This window comes from Dipteris shenzhenensis, chromosome 15 (genome assembly GCF_047967505.1).
Source record: "Dipteris shenzhenensis isolate YYH24624 ecotype China chromosome 15, Dip_SZ_1.0, whole genome shotgun sequence".
In the NCBI taxonomy this organism is placed as follows: Eukaryota; Viridiplantae; Streptophyta; class Polypodiopsida; order Gleicheniales; family Dipteridaceae; genus Dipteris; species Dipteris shenzhenensis.
In genome coordinates this window covers 55,625,548-55,645,060 of record NC_141610.1, presented here as the reverse complement: position 1 = coordinate 55,645,060, position 19,513 = coordinate 55,625,548, and the positions used below count along the sequence as shown (strand labels likewise).

The 19,513-nt window shown below is 50.8% G+C and overlaps 1 protein-coding gene across 4 annotated transcripts in view; it reads left to right on the top strand.

Moving 5' to 3' along the window:
* The window catches only part of LOC147894017 (choline monooxygenase, putative (CMO-like)), a 192,885-nt gene that overhangs the window by 83,122 nt on the left and 90,250 nt on the right, over positions 1-19,513 (top strand). For all 4 annotated transcript variants that reach the window (XM_087386195.1, XM_087386192.1, XM_087386194.1 and 1 more), the window contains one exon: positions 997-1,132. In XM_087386195.1, the coding sequence (XP_087242321.1) occupies positions 997-1,132 (136 nt within the window). The remainder of the gene's footprint in view (positions 1-996; positions 1,133-19,513) is intronic.

Here is a 19,513-nt window from a genome sequence, read left to right as displayed (position 1 = left end):
TATCCCGACTAGAGCATAACAATGCTGCTGTCTGGAAGATTGCATCAAGCTAAGCTGGTGTCATAGCGAACTCTGCTTGTATGATCTGATGTCAGACCAAGGGCTTACTCTGAATCATCTAATTCTTTTTCTCTCCGATTCCTTAGGTGGACTCTAGTGATGATTCCAAATAAACGTCTATATGGCATGCATGATGGACATCCAAAGTCAAGGAGTGCTCCCTTAAGCGTCAAGGGATGGGTCAGGGTTATAATTAATGGCCTATAGTCATAGATGGTTGGAGAGAGCGATGGCCATGTGAGGGCAATGGCTCTTGGATGCATTTGCAAGTGGTATCAGGGGGCTACAAGTAGCATTAGTCTAATTTATAAAAGCATGGAGTTTTAATATTGGGTTTTATTTTAAAGGAGAGATGAGATTATGTGCTGAGGATTAAATCAACAATGCGTATGTTAATGGGGAAACCGATTGCTAAGGCACTGGTAGGACAAAAGGAAACAGAAAAAACACATCAAGTGCTGATGGACTTTATCTTTAGTGTGTGTTAGTTAAGCTGAAGAGGTTTATATAATATTATAGTTATCTTGCAATTGTTGTAGTGGCTGCTAGTGCAATTCATAACGTAATCACTTTATTTTAGTTGGCGTATGTTGGATTTGCTTTGCATAGTTCCTTTTGTTTCTTTCCGGATGTATTCCTTTGAGTATGAATTGAGATTAGTTCATCAGGATGTCCGTTGTTGCTGGTTGTGATCCACCTCTTTGCATGAAGGACTGTTTGTAGTCTACTTTACAAAATCATTGACTGTGGGTTGTTTTGACATTAGGTTTTCATTTTAAGGAGAGCTGCGATTTTGTGTTCATAATCATATTAACAAGGCATGGAGAATTTGATTGTGGGAAAATTGTTTACTAAGGCATGGTTGGGACAAAAAGAATTAGCGGATACTGAATGAAACCATCAAGAGATTGTGCTGACATTGTGTGTGTCCTATAGTTTGGGAAGGGTGCAATATATTGTGTGCAGGGATGAGGAAGGTGAACTTCATGCTTTTCATAATGTCTGTCGACATCATGCAGCACCTGTTGCATCTGGCTCTGGATGCAAGACATGCTTTGTTTGCCCATACCATGTATGCCACTTTTCTTGACGACATATCAATCAGCAAAGTATTATTTATTATTGTAATGTTTCTCATGTTTGTGATAGTTTGTTGCATTGAAGAAGCCATTGAATGTTATGAAATTTATAGTACCGTAAAGCAGGCTACCAAGAAGAAATAAAATCAATTAATCTCTAGAGAGAAATGAAAAGAAATGCTTGTATCAAAGTCTGTGGGAGACACGTTAGGATCTATGGCACTGGAAAATAAGCAAGTGCAACTGGTGGACAAGAAAAAACAACAACAATCTGCACTAGTCTAAAGTTACTAACACAATGAAACAATATTACAAACATGTAGAACAAAAAATCAAGAAAAATAGTTATAGAGAGTATGGACATATATGGTCCTAGAGTGGGCTGCATATCTCTGTGAGCCACCCAGTCTTCGATGAAAGACTGTAGAGGGTCGCTAACATCTAGATACTAGGAGTGTCTTCCTATGCATTGGCATCTGGATCAATGTAGCTCCAATCTGTCATGTAGGGAGGGAGAGAATGGTCATCAGATCCTGTGGTACCATCGTCTGCATGTCTTGTGTCGATGTGATCACTGAGTATCCTTGACACTGCCATATAAAGTGATGCTCATCCTCAATCAAACTGCCCTCACAGATTTTACAAAGCCTCTCTTGCCTGGGGGTGTCTGTCCATCTACCGGTCTCTGCCTCCAAGTCATTTCAGTTGACTCTAAATCTGCAAATAGCCTATCTCTTGTACATGGAGATTTTGTCCTTGAGTTACTGTTGCTCATTGTACGTTAACATGGCGTGATGATCCCTTTCTTGTAAAACTCAAATTTCCCCTTGGCTTGAGATATCCCACCTTTCCAACTCTTTATGTGAGTCTTTCAACCATCCTTTTTTTCTTGTGGCTTCCATCACTTTGTACGAGGTTCTATTGCTCCATTTTTTGGAGTTTGACCATATGTGTGTGTGTGTGTGAGAGAGAAAGAAAGAAAGAAAGAAAGTTTATGCAAGTCTTCGGAAGACCGATGGGTTTATGAGATTGTGAAAAACCTGGTACAAACGAGCTGTGGTGATGGAGCTACTAAAATGAGCATCCACACCAATGCAAATGCAAAAAATGCAGAGTGTCAGTACTAAATCTTAAGTACAACATAGTCATGTCGATAGTCGACTATCTCATCATCATCATCAACATCAGGACATCAGAGAGAGAGAGAGAGAGAGAAAGAAAGAAAGAAATTTTATTAGAGTCTTTGGAAGACCGATGGGTCTATGAGACTGAAAGAAAACCTAATACAAATCACAGTAAGGGTGGAGCTACTGAAACGAGCATCATCACCCGTGCTGAATCCTAAGTGTGATCATACATAATCAAATACATCTGGATGTAACAATGAAAAGAAAAAGACTGGAGTGGAGCGGAATTCTCCGTATGTCATGTTGCCCTGGCTGGTGCATAGCCGGTGATGGGACGCTGGCACCCGTCAAGGGCTACCATGCGTCTCGGTCTCCTGGACGAGGCTCGATGCAAGACCAGAGCACCGTGACTCCTGTGGGACGTATCCCGGGTCTAAACAATGACGGGAGGTCCCCCAAAGTGATCTGTGTCCCCTCGATGTCTCGTGTGTCGTGTTGCGGTCGTCGCGTCGGGGTCTCTGTCACATCTGTGGCTAGAGACTGGATGATCAATGTCACTCGATGGGAAGAACTCTGTGATCCTGGTCTGAGAGGTGTCTGATGATGTGGTCAAGCCCCGTCGCCTGAGTAAGTACTCTCTGTGTCGGACCCCCTCGTGAATGAAGGCCGCGAGGCATCTCTGATCTAGGTAGGCGAGGAATCTGGAAAGGAGCCCGGAGCCGTCTCTGAAGAGACAATGGTAGCGACCTCGGATCTCGTAGTACACTGGGCACCTGAAAATAAAATGCTCCTCCAACTCAACCTCCTGACAATCGCACAATATGCATAAGCAATGCTCCCTAGGGATTCCCTCTGCTCTGCCGCTCTCTATGCGGAGGCGGTGTGATGATACCCGAAACTGTCCGATGGAGATCCATAGTGAGTGAGGCATATGAAGCTCAGTGTACCCCAGTGGTGTGATGAATCCCTCCTCCGAAATACGATGACAGTAATCTTTGTAGAAACTCAGCTTCACTGGAAGCTGCCTCGGCTCCAACCTGGTCCTAAAGGTGTGTAGCTGTAGGAGATCCTCTCGAATGACCTGGTTGGTGTGTGGCCTGATCGGGATGGTGGGTGGGAGTACTGGTGGAGGGGCATCTAAACTGTACTGAAAAGGAGGTATCCTATCGATGTGAAACCCTAGTCTCACAAACCATCTATGAGTACGTGCATACCAGCATCGCTCATCTCCCTCTACTGCCAACCTCATGGAGGAATCGAGAGCCAACCATGGCAACCTCTGTCTCCCTGATGTGCAGTCCCCATATGATCTAACCCGGTGTAGATATGTGATGGTCTGAAAGGCTGCATCTAGCTGGAGTGGAGAAGCACCAAACTCGGCCTGAATGCTGTGATGTGGTATAGACGGTTTCCCCTGGATCATCTGTGAGAGCATGAGGATATGCAGGCGCTCCACCCATGTTCACTCTATCTCTAACATGTCAGGTCCCCAACAAGGGCTGCCATACATACCGGCTAGTCAGACCAAGGAGTCGAAGAGAAGAGCCTTGGTCCGAGGGTCCTAGAAGTGGGAGTGGAAGCATTGTCTCTCTAGCCAAGCCAGTTACGGGTATCCCCTACTCACTCTGGCATGCATCGCTGGTCTCATTGTGAAGATCGGCTGGAGCAGATGACCCCCAAGTGTATGAGGATACGATCTTAACTGGTGACCCACCAAAAGTGAACTGCTTCCGTTGCATGTTTGCTCGAGAGGTGTTAAAGATCATGACCTTGGTTTTGCCAAGGTTGACCTCCAAATCATGGGATAAACAAAAAGCTTGCAGTGCATCTAGGTGTCGTTGGAGCCCCTTGGGTGTGGACGACAAGAGTGCCACGTCATCTGCATAAAGAAGAATCCTGATGATGATCCCGGCAAGTGAGCAACCGGTCCCTCCGAATGCTCCCATGAAAGTCTCAAGCTCATCGATGTAGAGGCCAAACAGGGTTGGTGATAAGGGACAACCCTGTTTGACCCCTATGGTACTCAAGATCTCATCTGTCCAACTTGCGCCTATCTGAACTCGGCCTGAGACTCTCTCATAAAGTGCCATGACTGCCCAGATGATCTCCTGATCAAATCCCAGTGTCTGTAGGCGTGTGATGAGATGAGCTCAAGGTATTGTGTCAAAGGCTTTGTGGAAATCCACAAAGTAGCAATATACCCTCTCCTTCCGTGATCTGGCCTCCTCAATGACACTCCTGAGTGTGAGTATGTGATCCATAGTCCCATGGTCTCACCTGAAATTGGCCTGACCCTTTGCTCTAAGTCCTCTTATCTCTGCGAATAGGTTGACCGACGCATCCAATATAACTCCATAGATCTTGGACATCACATGTCCAATCATGATAGTCCTATAGTTACTCGGGTCCATGGGATCCCCTACCTTGTGGATGGGGGTGATGGTGTTTAGTGTTCAAGTGCGGGGAAGCCAAGGCAAACAGCATCATTGAATAGCTTTGCTAGGATCCCATATGCGATAAACTCAATGCATAGCCCCTCGTGATCCTTAGCTCGGCCATTGTGTAGTTTCAATGTTGCGTCCTTGACTCCCCCTCTGGTCAACAACGTGCAAGTGGTGGGGCGAGGTGTGTGTATGAGATCTGGAGTGGGCTGGTGTGGGACATCATAAAGATGATGTGCATACGTGTGCCAGACTCTCGTGTCAGTGAGGGGTGATGGAGACCTACGCTCAAGGAATCTCCGCCAAAAATCCTTGAGTTGTTGCTGTACAAGATGTTCAGCAGCTCCTCCTCATTTCGACGAAGAAATGCTTACTTCTTCCGATGTACGAGACGTCGATACTTGCGTACCGTGTCTGGTGTGTTCGGGAGGTGACATCTGGTTTCAAGTCGGAGCTGTCGGCGATAAGCCTTGCACTCCACATTGTACCAGTTGTTGCAGGGTACAGAACCAAGAGGTGGTGGTATAGTGGACCGTGTGGTGTGGGGAAAGATTTGGAGGGCAGCCCCGTGGAGTGTGCGACTAATCAGAGCAGCACGCTCCTCTATGAGTGGTATGTGATCGATGTAGGTTAGGAGTCTGTTTAGGCGTCCAAAGTAGGCCAGTGAGAGGCTGTGAGCAAATATTATGTTGTGGTAGGTGTCGTGCTTCCTATGTGGTGTGTGTGGTGTGGCTAGGCGTGGGGTGGTGATAGTGAAGAATAGGTATGTGTGGTCAGCTCCTGGAGGGAGTGGTGCTACGGTGAAGTCGGTGATACATGAAGTGAAGGTAGGGGATCCCATGATTTAATCTACTACACTAGTGTCCCCCCCGTGTGGAAAGCAAGTAAAACCACCTGAGGAGGGCCATAGGTCAAGCCCGTTGTAGATGATGAGATCATGCATCTTGCCCAGATCAAGGAGCGTGTGTCCATATGGTGTAACAGGCCCGTGTCGGTCCGATGAGGTCCTGGTCATACCCGCTCCGTCTAGGTCCATGTCTGGTAGCATGATAGAGTCGTCTCGGAAGTCTAGGAGTGGTGCCTGGCGTATGCTCGTCCTGGCATTGAAGTTTCCAACAAGGAGAACTTCCCCGCGGGCTGAAAGGTCTGGGATATCCTGATGTAAGGGTGCATATGGCAATGTCTCACCCTCCTCTCATGCCACTCTGGCGAAGTGAGATGTGTCTGGCGGGAAGTAGCATATTGCTATGAAAAGGTCACAGGTGTCTATGCATCGGATCCGGATCCACATGAATCGGGAGTGTGCGTCCTTCCTCTCAATGGAGATGGCTCCAGCGAGGGAAGACCTGTACAATACGGCGACCCCGCCTGATCCTCAGACTCCTTCTGTATCCCTCGTCTCATCCCTGAAGGCTGACTCCCATGTGTAGCCACTGACTTTCGGTAGTGGACGCTCTGGGCTGGGCTCTGGTGTGTCTCTGTGTAAAAGACTATGTCTCGTCCTGTATAAGACTCCGAGAAGTTCCCTGGGTCTAACCATAAGGTACCATTACAGTTCCAAATGGTGCAGGCTAGGGTCTCGGAAACCTAAGTCTCATAGGCTCCATCTCCCTAGGGGATACGGGTGGGAGCCCAACGGCTGCCGGTCAACAATCTATCATCTCGGACCATGGCCCATTTCCCCTCCTTATGGGCAACATCCCGCTGCTGTAGAAGAACTCGTCGCTCCTCAATATGTAGTAGTGTCAAATCCTCGTCCATGGATAGGGTGGGATGCTCTCGTAGAGCGGCTCGGCATCGGAGTGTCGCTAGTTGAGCATGTGAATCTCTGAAGCGAATGACTAGGGGATGCTCTCGGTTGGGGTCTCTCCCAACGCGCCATGCTCCCTCTATGCCATGGTCGGAGACCCCCATAGTGATGGTCACAAAGGTGATCGCCTCCTCCATGGGTGTCGTAGTGGTGCTGGTGCTGTCTCGCATGATCCCTTGTATTCGAATGTTGAGGGCCTTCGAAGCCCTCTGCTGCTACTCCTGTATGGCGGCTGAAACGGTTGGCTTTGCAGGCTCCCGTTTCGCCACGTCCACCCATCTAGTCGTCTTTGCTATAGCCGACTATATCGTCGCTATCTGTGCCTCCATCTGTGTGACTGGGGTCCCTCCAGGCGTTGCTCTAAGGGTCCCGAGCTCCTCTCGAAGCTATGTGATGTCGTGTCTGAGCCCCTGGATAAGGGTGCCCTGCTTGTATATAATGCGGGCCTGCTCCTGGGTGTATCGGGCCTGCTCCTGAGTGTAATGTGTCTGCTCTCTACGTGACAGGCCCGGATGCTGTGTATCTCAGCCAATAGGGAGTCCCAAGCATCTGGTGGGGGCCTAAGATGTCCCTGTCAAACTGCTCCGGTTGCTGCGTTTGTTGAAGTCCTCCAGACTGAGTTGCTTTTGTGTTTTGGCCTTGTCACCGTTCCCCTTCCCCATCTCCTCGCATATGTAAATTTGGACCAAAGGGTCTCCCGCCTAGTCTCCTGTCCTCATCCCCCTGTTCTCTTCATTATGGGGGAGGCAGCAGCTGGCGGGCAATGGGCAAAGAAGGGATTGTAGGAGGTCGGAGTTGGGGCGGGGGAAAAAAAAACCGGAGCTGCAAGCGAGGGGCCAAAAAAAAAAAAAACGGAGCTACAAGCGGCAGGAGAGCGAGCGGGTGAGCGAGGAGGGCTGAGCTGAGTCGGGGCTGAGCAAGGAGGGCTGAGCGAGCGGGAGAGCTGAGCGGGGGCTGAGCAAGCAGGGGCTGAGTAAGAGAGAGAGAGCTGAGCGGGGGCTGAGCGAGGGGGGGCTCAGCTGAGCGAGGGGGAGAGCTGAGCGAGGGGGGGGTTGAGCGGGGGCTGAGAGAGGGGGGGGGCTGAGAGGGGGCTGAGAGCGAGTGGGGGCCGAGAGAGGGGGGGCTGAGTGGGGGCTAAGCGAGGGGGGGGTGACCTGAGCGAGGGGGAGAGCTGGGCGAGGGGGGGCTGAGGGGGGGCTGAGAGAGAGAGAGAGAGAGAGAGAGAGAGAGAGAGAGAGAGAGAGAGAGAGAGAAGAAATTTTATTAGAGTCTTCAGAAGACCGATGGGTCTATGAGACTGAAAGAAAACCTGATACAAATCACAGTAAGGATGGAGCTACTGAAACGAGCATCATCACCCATGCTGATTCCTAAGTCTGATCATACATAATCAAATCAAATACATCTGGATGTAACAACGAAAAGAAAAGGACTGGAGCGGAGCGGAATCCTACATATGTCATGTTGCCCTAGCTGGTGCATAGCCGGCGATGGGACGTTGGTGCCCGTGAAGGGGTGCTGTACGTCTCGGTCTCCTGGACGAGGCTCGACGCAAGACTAGAGCCACCGTGACTCCCGTGGGACGTATCCCGGGTCTAAACAATGACGGGAGGTCCCCCAGAGTGATCTGTGTGTCCCCTCGATGTCTCGTGTGTCGTGCTGCGGTCGTCGGGTCGGGGTCTCTGTCACGTCTACGTCTAGAACAACCTGGTCCTAAAGGTGTGTAGCTGCAGGAGATCCTCACGAATGACCTGGTTGGTGTGTGGCCCGATCGGAATGGTGGGTGGGAGTACCGGAGGGGCATCTAAACTGTACTGAAAAGGAGGTATCCTATCGATGTGGAACCCTAGTCTCACAAACCATCCGTGAGTCCGTGCATACCAGCATCGCTCATCTCCCTCTGCTGCCAACCTCATGGAGGAATCGAGAGCCAACCATGGCAACCTCTGTCTCCCTGATGTGCAGTCCCCATATGATCTAACCCGGTGTAGATATATAATGGTCTGAAAGGCTGCATCTAGCTGGAGTGGAGAAGCACCAAACTCGGCCTGAATGATGTGATGTGGTACAGACGGTTTCCCCTGGATCATCTGTGAGAGCATGAGGATCTGCAGGCGCTCCACCCGTGCCCACTCTATCTCTGACATGTCAGGCCCCCAATAAGGGCTACCATACATACCGGCTGGTCGGACCAAGGAGTCGAAGAGAAGAGCCTTGGTCCAAGGGTCCTGGAAGTGGGAGTGGAAGCATTGTCTCTCCGCCGAGCTAGTGAGGCGTATCCCCTGCTCAGTCTAGCTTGCATCGCTGGTCTCATCGTGAAGATCAGGCCGGAGAAGATGACCCCCAAGTAAGTGTATGAGGATACGATCTCAACTGGTGACCCACCGAAAGTAAAAGTAAACTGCTTCCGTTGCATGTTTTGCTCGAGAGGTGTTAAAGATCATGACCTTGGTCTTGCCAAGGTTGACCTCCAAATCATGGGATAAACAAAAAGCTTGCAGTGCATCCAGGTGTCGCTGGAGCCCCTCGGGTGTGGATGACAAGAGTGCCACGTCATCTGCATAAAGAAGAATCTTGATGATGATCCCGGCAAGTGAGCAACCGGTCCCTCCGAACGCCCCCATGAAAGTCTCGAGCTCATCGATGTAGAGGCCGAACAGGGTCGGTGATAAGGGACAACCCTGTTTGACTCCTATGGTACTCAAGATCTCAGACTCTCTCATATAGTGCCGTGACTGTCCAGATGATCTCCTGATCAAACCCAGTGTTTGTAGGCGTGTGATGAGATGAGCTCGAGGTACTGTGTCAAAGGCTTTGTGGAAATCCACAAAGCAGCAATATACCCTCTCCTCAATGACACTCCTGAGTGTGAGTATGTGATCCATAGTCCCATGGTCTCGCCTAAAACCGGCCTGACCCTCTGCTCTGAGCCCTCTCATCTCTGCGAATAGGCTGCTCGCGCAGAGATACAGGGGCTCAGGGCATCCGGACAGGCCGGCTTCAGGACGGATCACTCGACTTACGATCACATTTTTACACTTAGAGGGATCATTGAGGAGGCCAGACACAGGAGACAGAGAGTATATTGTTGCTTTGTGGATTTCCGCAAGGCATTCGACACCGTTCCCCGTGCCCGACTCATCAGACGTCTGCAAGAGTTAGGCTACGACTCGGCGATTATCTGGGCAGTAGTAGCTCTCTATGAGCGGGTGACGGGGCAGGTCAGGATTGGCACCAGCTGGACCCCAGAGATCACGAGCACTATCGGAGTCAAACAAGGATGTCCCTTGTCACCGACTCTATTTGGCCTCTACATCGATGAGCTCGAGACCACCATCAGGACACTCGGAGGTGCAGGCTGCTCTCTTGCGGAGACTGCCATCCAGATTCTCCTATACGCAGACGATGTAGTACTACTATCCTCTTCTGCTACTGGTCTTCAGCGACACTTGGATGGACTTCAGGTCTTCTGTGATACACATGACTTGAAGGTCAACCTTGGGAAAACCAAGGTGATGATCTTCAACACTTCCAGACCCGCTATGCACCGAGAGCAGTTCCTCTTCGCCGGCGACCCTGTTGAGATAGTTGACTCCTACACATACTTGGGCGTTGTCTTCTCAGGCCCGATCTTCACGATGCGCCCGGCCATGTAGGCCAGGATCAGCCGGGGATACACCGCTCTTGCCAGGCTGGAGCGACAGTGCTACCACTCCCACTTCCAGGACCCGCGGACCAAGTCTCTCCTTTTTTATTCTGTGGTCCGCCCAGCAGGCATGTACGGTAGCCCTTGGTGGGGAGTCGACCTTTCAGACACAGAGTGGGCTCGAGTTGAGCGCCTACAGATACTGATGTTTGCTCGGATGATCCGTAGCAAACCATCGGTACCACACCAGATCATTCTAGCAGAGTTCGGCGCCTCACCCCTACAGCTTGATGCGGCTTTTCAGGCTATCACCTACCTCCACAGAGTCAGGGATTTTGGCTCCTCCGCTGACGGTCGCCTCCGCCTACCTTGGTTAGCCCTATCCTCCTCTATGGCCTTATCCGTTGATGGGGACCAGCGATGCTGGTATAGTCGTCTTTCCAGTTGGTTCACCCGACTGGGCCTCGACTTAGACCGGTTGCCTCCTTTTCAGTACAGCCTCGACGCTCCACCATCTCCTCTCTCCCCCACTGACCAGGAGGTCAACCGGCTCATTCAGGCGGATCTGCTCCAGCTCCACACCTGGCGGACATGGTTTCTTCACTCCGAGCTTCCTGTGAAGCTCGACTTCTACCGCCGACACTGCCTCCAGATCTCACAGGAGGGCTTCATCACACCTCCGGGTTACACACAACTTCATCTACCACATGCGCTCCAGATCTCCCTCGGTCAGTTTAGGGTCTCGTCACACCGATTACGGATCGAGAGTGGACGCGCAGAGGGTATCCCACGAGAGGACCGCCTTTGCCCACTTTGCGACTTACAGGAGATCGAGTCGGAGGAGCATTTTGCTTTCAGATGTCCTATCTATTATGCCATTCGAGGCCGATACCACTGCCTCTTCCGCAACGGATTCGGCTCCCTCCTACACATGCTACAATTCCCGGATCAGCGGTGCCTAGCCGCTTTCTTACATGAGATGACCCGCCACCGAGATACTTCTCTCCGAGCACGGCGACACGAGCAGCACACACAGCATGAGGACACCCAGCGGCCTATCACTGACTTCTTTCAGTCACAGGATACCTCTTCTCAGTCTAGCCGACGACGCGGACGTGAGCGAGAGCCAGAGCCCCGACAGCTGCGTCAGCGGACAGACTCACATCCAGGTCCATGACATCTCGTCTCTGCTCTCGGCCCGCCCCACTAGGGTTACCGTTGCCCTCATCCACAATGCCACCCGCCTTGACCTTGCCATCTAACACTGATGCATAGATCTTGGACATAACATGTCCAACCATGATGGTCCTGTAATTCCCTGGATCCATGGGATCTCCTGCTTTGTGGATGGGTGTGATAGTGTTCAAGGTCCAGGCTCTGGGGAACCCGTGGCAGACAGCTTCATTGAACAACGTTGCCAGGATGGGGGCTAGAGTTTTGATGCCATAGGCAACAAACTCTGTGCATAGGCCCTCATGATCCTTAGCTCGACCGTTATGAAGCTTATGCGCTGCGTGGGTGACTCCCTGGGTTGTGAAGAGGATACAAGAATTGGGGCGGGGGGTGGCTGAGAGGTCGGGAGGAGGCTGATCAGGGATATCATAGAGTGTGCGTGCGTAGGTGTGCCAGAGGGAAGTGTCCGTGAGGGGGGAGGGGGATCGGCGTTCTAGGAATTTCCTCCAGAAATCCTTGGAGTTGCTACTAAACAGAATGTTCAGTAGCGTATCCTCATTCTGGCGCAGGAAGGCTAGCTTCTTGCGACGGACTAGTCGACGATAATCCCTGGTGAGACATGGGTTGGCCCTAGCGTTTCGCTGGGTCGTGAGTCGGAGTGTGCGGCGTAATGCTTTGCACTCGTCATCATACCATCTGTTGCAAGGGGTGGAGCCAGCGGGTGGACCGGGTAGTGGAAGGAAAGATGTGGCGGGCTGCATTGTGAAGGGAGTGGGTGATAAGGGTGGCTCGGTGATCTAGAGAGGGTATGGTGCCTATGTGTCTGAGGAGGGAGGCTAGGTGGGCTGAGTAATCAGGTGAGAGGTTATGATCGAAGTGTATATCATGATAGGTAGTATAGTGCGGGGTGTGGCTGGGAGGGGCTCGGGACGCAAGTATATGAAAGAGAGAAGAAGAAGAAGAAGAATGTATTACCGTCCTCTGGGGGCCGAGAAACCGACCCATGGGACCCATGAAAATCACAATACAAGTGTCTCCCTTCTTTTATGGAAGGGGTAGGAAAAACAACTATTCTGAAATACATTGAGTAATACAACATTCCCGATATTGAAGAATCTTGGCAATAAAATTGCCCAGAGTGGCTATATGGGTATGTGAAAGCAAGCTTGCGAGGGTGTCGTGTTCCTTTGTAATGTTGTTAAAGTCCCTCCTTATGCATGCATATCGTGGGCATGTAAGGAGGACATGTGCCTCTGTCTCTACTTGTTCTTGGTCACATAACTTGCAAAATCTTTGTTCCCTTGAGACATCTCCCCAAGCACCTTTCTCTACCTCCAAAGTGTGTGATCGGGTGCGGATGAGTGCAATACTTCTTCTTGCATTTGCAGGTATGGGTATAGTTATGTACTTTTGTGCATTATCTTCCTCCTTGGAGTAGGTGTCCCAATAAATGGGATTGATATGTGTACAATAGTACTCATACTTAGCCCTTTTCTCAGCTGATTGCCATTTTTCTCAGAGAGAGAGAGAGAGAGAGTCTATGGGACAACATGAAAACCAACTAGTACATCAGCTTAGGGAGGGTAGCTCCCAAGGAGAGAGAAAGAAAGAAAGAAAGAAAGAGAGATCTATTAACGTCCGTAGAAAGCCTCATGGGCTTATGGGACAAAGTGCATCCTTACATCAAGTGGATAAACCAGAGAGGGTCGAGGAGTCCATATGGCAACTCAGCTCGAGCTTATTAAAGCACAATTCTAAGTTGTAGTCCTAGATCAGGAAGGCCTTCATTGCATCAGTTTAAGACTGAGGGTCTTTAGGATTATATTTGAAATCTCAGATAAATGCTATTCCATCTCGATAGACTGCCCATTTTCCAGCTTGACGTGCGTCCTTGATTTTGGTGAGTTCACTATTCCTTTGTTTGAGCTGAGTCGGAGTGAGCTCCTCAGATATCCATATCTTTGTACCCTTCAGCTTATTTGTGTGTTGGAGGATATTGACTCTCTCTATCCTTTCATTGAAATAAACCTGCATTTGTGTTCCCTTATGAGCGATGTAGCTAATGCGGTTTTCATTCCATTCAATTTGACGTACATTCTTCTTGAGGCATATTATTTTCTCATCTTCTGTGAGAGCTACATCCTCACTAGAGCTGCCACATCAATCTTTGGGCAAACCCCAATGCGTAGTATCTTCTTGTTATGTACTACTGCTTCCTGCTCTTTAACTTCTGCTTTATTAATTTTGTTGCTGGCCACAATAGCCATCTCTTCCTTGGCTGAGCTAACCTGAGTCTTGATCATCTCTTTGACCGTAGAAATGGGTGTTGGTGTTGGTGGGGATGTCCTGCATTTTTCCATAACCTATGCAACAATCTCTTGCTTGTCCTTGCTCTCCATCTCCTTCACTTTTCTTCCAAGAGCTGCAACCACAAGCCTGGGCTTTCTAATTTCATGCTGTAGGTACTAGATTTGTTCATGTGGGTCCGATCCAATCCTTCTTTTGAATGTCAATGCATAGGGGCTAGGTGTTGCTGCAACAGAGGAGTACGAGGGTTTGCTGGTCGGGGTAGAAATGAACAACTTTGTCTTGGGAAAGTGCATATTGGCTTGCATCAATTTGAGAAAACCCCTTTGTTGAAGCTAACCCCTAAGCTGGGCTAGGGGTTCAGCCCAACCTAGGGTTGTGTGAAAAGTGTTGGAATATGAAGCCAATGTGAGTCAAAAATGAGTGTACTGGGCTCCGGTACTAATGCGTTGACGACCTCTGAGCTGCTGCTCCTCCCCGTTCCCCTGCTGCTCCCCCTCCCCTCTCCCTGCCTCCGTCCCCTCCCCCCTGCTGCTCCGCTCCCTCTCCCTGCCTCCGCCCCTCCCCCCTGCTGCTCCCCTCTGCCCCCTGCTGTCCCGCCCCCTCTCCCTGCTGCTCCGTACCCTCCCCCCTTGCTCCGCCCCCTCTCCCTGCTGCTCCCCCTCTCCCCCTGCCTCCGCCCCTTCCCCCCTGCTGCTCCGCTCCCTCTCCCTGCTGTCCCGCCCCCTCTCCTGCTGTCCCGCCCCCTCCCCTGCTGCTCCGCTCCCTCTCCCTGCTGTCTCGCCCCCTCTCCTGCTGTCCCGCCCCCTCCCCTGCTGCTCCGCTCCCTCTCCCTGCTGTCCCGCCCCCTCTCCTGCTGTCCCGCCCCCTCCCCTGCTGCTCCGCTCCCTCTCCCTGCTGTCCCGCCCCCTCCCCTGCTGTCCCGCCCCCTCTCCTCCTCTCACTCCTCCCTTTCTTCTCCTCTCCCTTCCCCTCCCTCCTTGCCCCTCTCCCCTCTCAGCCTTAGCCCCTCTCCTCCTTCCCTCCCCTTCCCCCCTGCTTCCTCCTAGCCTCCTTTCCCCTCCCTTGCCCCTTGCAGTTTTTTGGAACGGAAGGAGCCTTTTTTCCTGTTCGAGTCGGCCTCCTCACCTTGATTGGCGATGGATTCCCCGTCAGCCAATCCTACTCCATCTCCACCGGCCGCGAAAACTATCACATTCTCTAAAGACGAGTTGCAGCAGCTCAGGAAGGATGTAGAGATTGAGTGCTCTACCACTTTGTTAGCACGCATCTTCGGGTCTCACCCTTCCAGATCCCAAGCCAGAGACTGGATGCTTGCGGCTCTCCCCCCAGACCTCGCTCCTCGATTGGTAGATGTTCGCCTTCTGGGACGAGGTTTCTTCCAGGTTGTTTTTGACACTCCAGAGGCTGCGAGCACTGTGCTCAAGGCCGAGCTTTTACACCTGGGACACAGGAAGATCTTCTTTGAAGCCTTTCACCTTGGTTTCGACCCAGTTGAGGCAGATAAGAAATTCTTTTCGCTCTTCATCAGGTTCCCCGGGCTTCCCCAGGTCTACTATCGACTTCTTTCTGTTATTGGGGAGCATTTTGGCGTAGTTGCTGAGATCCCACCCCTCCCTGGGTTGCCATTGACTGCTGCAGAGGCAACCAAGGCTGATGGGGTTCCTAGAGTTAGGGTCCTTTGCAAGGATCCTAACCTCGAGATGGACCACGTCATGATACAGCGCCCGGATGGTTCCTTTTTTCGCCAGAGAGTGGAGATTTCAGGCAGGCAGGACCAGTGCAGGATTTGCAGGACCTCGGGACACTTTGCCAGGGATTGTCCCAGAAAGAAGAAAAGGCCTAAGAAGACCTCTGGTACAGCTACCGCCTCAGGACATCGACAGGGGGGACAGGGGGGGAGATTAGACCCGGCACTTGCCCCTCGACCTCGACAGAGGGGTGGTACAGGTCCAGCTCCTGCTCCTCATTCTTCACGTGGCGGTCCTGCTCAGTCAGGTGGTGGTACAGGTTCAGTACCTATTCCTCGGCCTCACCAGGGGGGTGGTTCAGGTCCTGCTCCTCGACCCCCACCTCCCTCAGGCACACGTGACGCTTTACAGTGGGTTCCAGTACGTGTGCAGGTCCCTCCTTCAGTTCACGAGGGTACCTTAGTAGATTCTGCTTCACCTCGAGCTGTCCTTCCTGTCTCACCTTGCACAGTCCGAGACGCTGAAGCTTCGACCTCCTCCCCAGTTGCAGCTTCTTCCTTAGATCCAGCACTGCCAGATGTTCCTCTTGAGGACGGAGAGATTTCCGCGGCTGGGCAGACACCGGGTAGAGAGCCTTCCTCACTCCCTCCCTTAGACAGGGGGAAGGGGATAGCTTACACTGTTGATCCTCTTCCCTCACAAGGGATCCTTCGTACTCCGGTGTTTGGATTGCTCCACAGGAACTCATTTTCAGCCTTGGCAGAGAGTTCAGATTTCCCAGAGGAGGAGTTTGTTCCCGCTACTTTTGGGGAGCCAGTGGTTGGATTTCCTATTGACAGGGCTTCTTCTTCAGGTGCCAGGATTCTTTCCCCTATTGACTTTCCTCCACTGGGTTCCTTCCCTCCATCCAGGAGGTCTTCCCCTGTTGAGGGGTTTGTTTCCGCCACTAGGTCGGGTAAGGTGTTCCACTCTACATCCTCCCGTCGATGAGGATTATCAGTTGGAACATACAGGGCCTAGGTGGCGTCCCACATCGCCGCCGCAGACAGCTGATCCGGGATCAGCTTCATCCAGGTGTTACTGGTGGTCCCATTGATATATTATTTATTCAAGAGCACAAGCTGGATTATAGAGATTGTGCCAAGTCAGGCAAGTTGCTCTCAGGACATACTTTTTGGTCGCCTGCATTGGGCACTAGGGGAGGCACTTCTATTTCAGTTTCGCAGTCGGTTCTCCCCTTAGTTGTTGGGCACGGAGTCATTATCCCCTCTAGAGCTCAGTGGATTATTCTCTTGATTGGAGGGCGTAAGGTTGGCTTCCTCAACCTATATGCCTCCAACATTAGAGGGGAACGTGTCATTATGTGGAAGACTTTGCTTTCCTGGGCCCCCATTGTGGATTCTTGGGTGATTGGAGGTGACTTTAACATGGTCGAGTTACCTTCAGACAAAAAAGGGGGTAGAGAAGGCGGACTTCACTCTTTGGAGAGAGCAGCTTGGGATGCCTTCCTTTTCCATTTCTGTGGCAGAGATACTTGGTGTGATGATGCCTTTCTTATTCAGCCACAGTCCCTCCTGTTCTCTTGGTCGAACAGGAGGCAACAGATGCCTATTCATGCACGCATTGACAGATTTTATGTAGATGACTGGGCACTTGACAGAGGGGGATCGGTATGCATTGCTGCAGGGGTTTCCACCTCAGACCATTTCCCTGTTGTTTTGGCTATCTCAGAGCCTCACTTGAGAGGCCGATCAGCCAGCATCAGGATCCCAGATGCCTTTTACACAGAGGAGGACCTTACAGAGGCAGCCCTACGGGTATGGTTTGCTCATGTCCAGGGAGGGCAGCCACATCCTTCACATTTAGCCGCTGCCCTCTCTGGTATTAGTGACTTTTACTGCTCAGTTGCTTCTACCAGGAGACGAGATATTCTCAGACGTGAGATTGGTGTTCGCTAGCAGTTAGCAGCTTTGCAGAGGGAAGAGCAGAAACGGCCTTCAGATGCTTGGATTCAGGAGCGCCTTGCTGCAGCGAGGGCTCACCTGCAGTTATTGCTTGATCAGAGAGCAGAGTATGCCTTTCATGCACGGGAGTCCTTCTGGATTCAGATGGGTGGTAGAGTCAATAAACACTTCTTCTCTACTCTTGGCCCTAGACATAGTAGAGAGAGTGTATCTCAGCTTATTGACTCACATGGGGTTTTACAGACAGAGCCAGATGACGTCTTACGCATAGCTTCAGATTTCTATGCCACCCTCCTTACTGCTGATCCTGAGACACACGATATAGAGGATGCTAGACAGGCTATTTGGCAGAGTATCCCAGTGTTGGTGAATCCGGATTTGCATGTTCTACTTGACGCACCTTTCACCAACACAGAGTTCAGGACTGCACTTTCAGCCCTTCACAAGGGCAAGTGCCCAGGTTTAGATGGCCTCACTCCGTCTTTTTTCATTGCATTTTGGGATATGATTGGAGACTATATTACTTCAGCCATGCAGGCCATTTGGGACTCTGGCGAGATGCCTGAATCGCTTACAGAGGGCCTCATCCACCTTATCCCAAAAGGAGGTAGCAGAAATTTATTGTCCCAGTGGAGGCCTATCACTCTTCTGGGGACTTGTTACAAGATTCTGGCCAAGGCGATCAGCCTCCGATTGCAGCCACTTCTCCCTGATCTTATCCACGACACTCAGACGGGATTTGTGCATGGCAGAAGTATTTTTGATAACATTTTTTCTTTCTGGGAAGCTTCAGAGTGGGCCGTGCAGAGTGGCCAGAATCTTGCCATTCTACTGTTGGATTTTGAAAAAGCTTATGACAGAGTAGATTGGAGTTTTTTGGAGGGCACCCTACTACGCTTTGGATTCACTGATGTTTGGATCAGAGGTGTTTCCTCTTTGTACAGGTCAGCCCATAGCCAGGTACTTATTGGTGGGGTAAGGGGTGAGAGATTTCAGATTTCGAGATCAGTCCGTCAGGGATGCCCCCTTGCTCCTTTCCTTTTTTTATTCGTGGCCGAAGCTATGAGCATCTATGTTAGATCTCAAGCTGACATCTTTGGGCTGAGACTTCCTATCAGAAGAGAAGAGGAGCTGCTTGACAGTGAGTTGGCTGATGACACAGCGATTTATTTGGATGCCTCTCCACAGACATTGACTTCTTTCAGGACAGCATTGGATTTATTTTGCTTGGCGGCAGGGGCGCAGATAAATTGGCATAAATCCAATGGCTTTTGGATCAGTGATGAGGACACTCCAGTTTGGGGACTTGACATAGGGTTCACTTGGGTTCAGAGGGGTGTGCCTATCAGGTATTTGGGCTGCCAGGTCGGCTTGGGTATTTCTACCACGCAGCAGTTTGCTCCCGTGTTGGAGAGCATCAGAAGGAAGCTTCTCTTTTGGAGCTCAGCCAAGCTGGATCTTGCCTCTAGAGTTGTGGTGGTCAACCAGGTCCTTTTGGCCACGGCCTGGTTTATTTGTTCATGTTGGTGCCGTTCTAGGGACTGCATCATTCAGCTCAGAAGACCGATCAGGAACTTTCTCTGGAGTGGGCTTGATGGCACAGCAGATGCCTTAGCCAGGGTGGCTTTTTGTCCAGACCATCCAAACTTCAGTTTGCATAACGGATTATTGTGGTACAATGGCAAAATATTTCAGTTGAGGACTCCACTTATAAGTTGTTGGTCCTTCAGGAATTACACTCACCTCCTATGGATGGTCCTATTGGGCTATTCAAGACATATGAAAAGGTCAAGCAAAGCTTTTATTGGAAGGGGCTTCGGAGGGATGCCTATGCTTACGTGCAAGGTGTAGGCCATGCAACAGAACAGGGAGTTAAACTTGAGCCCTGGTGGCCTACTTCAGCCATTACCTATCCCTGAAGGAAAGTGGACCCACATATCTATGGATTTTATTATTGGTCTGCCAGTAACTTCTAAGGGCTGGAACAACATATTTGTGGTGGTTGACAGGCTAGCCCATTTCATTCCCACAAAGACCCAATACTCTGCCTCTGTGGAAAATGTGTTCAAGCTGCATGGTTTGCCCCAGGAAATTGTAAGTGACCTTGATGCCAAGTTTATGGGCCACTTTTGGCAGTAGCATTTCAGATCCATGGGCACACTCCTTGCTCCTAGTACAGCAGATCATCCACAGACTGATGGTGGGAAGTTTGGAG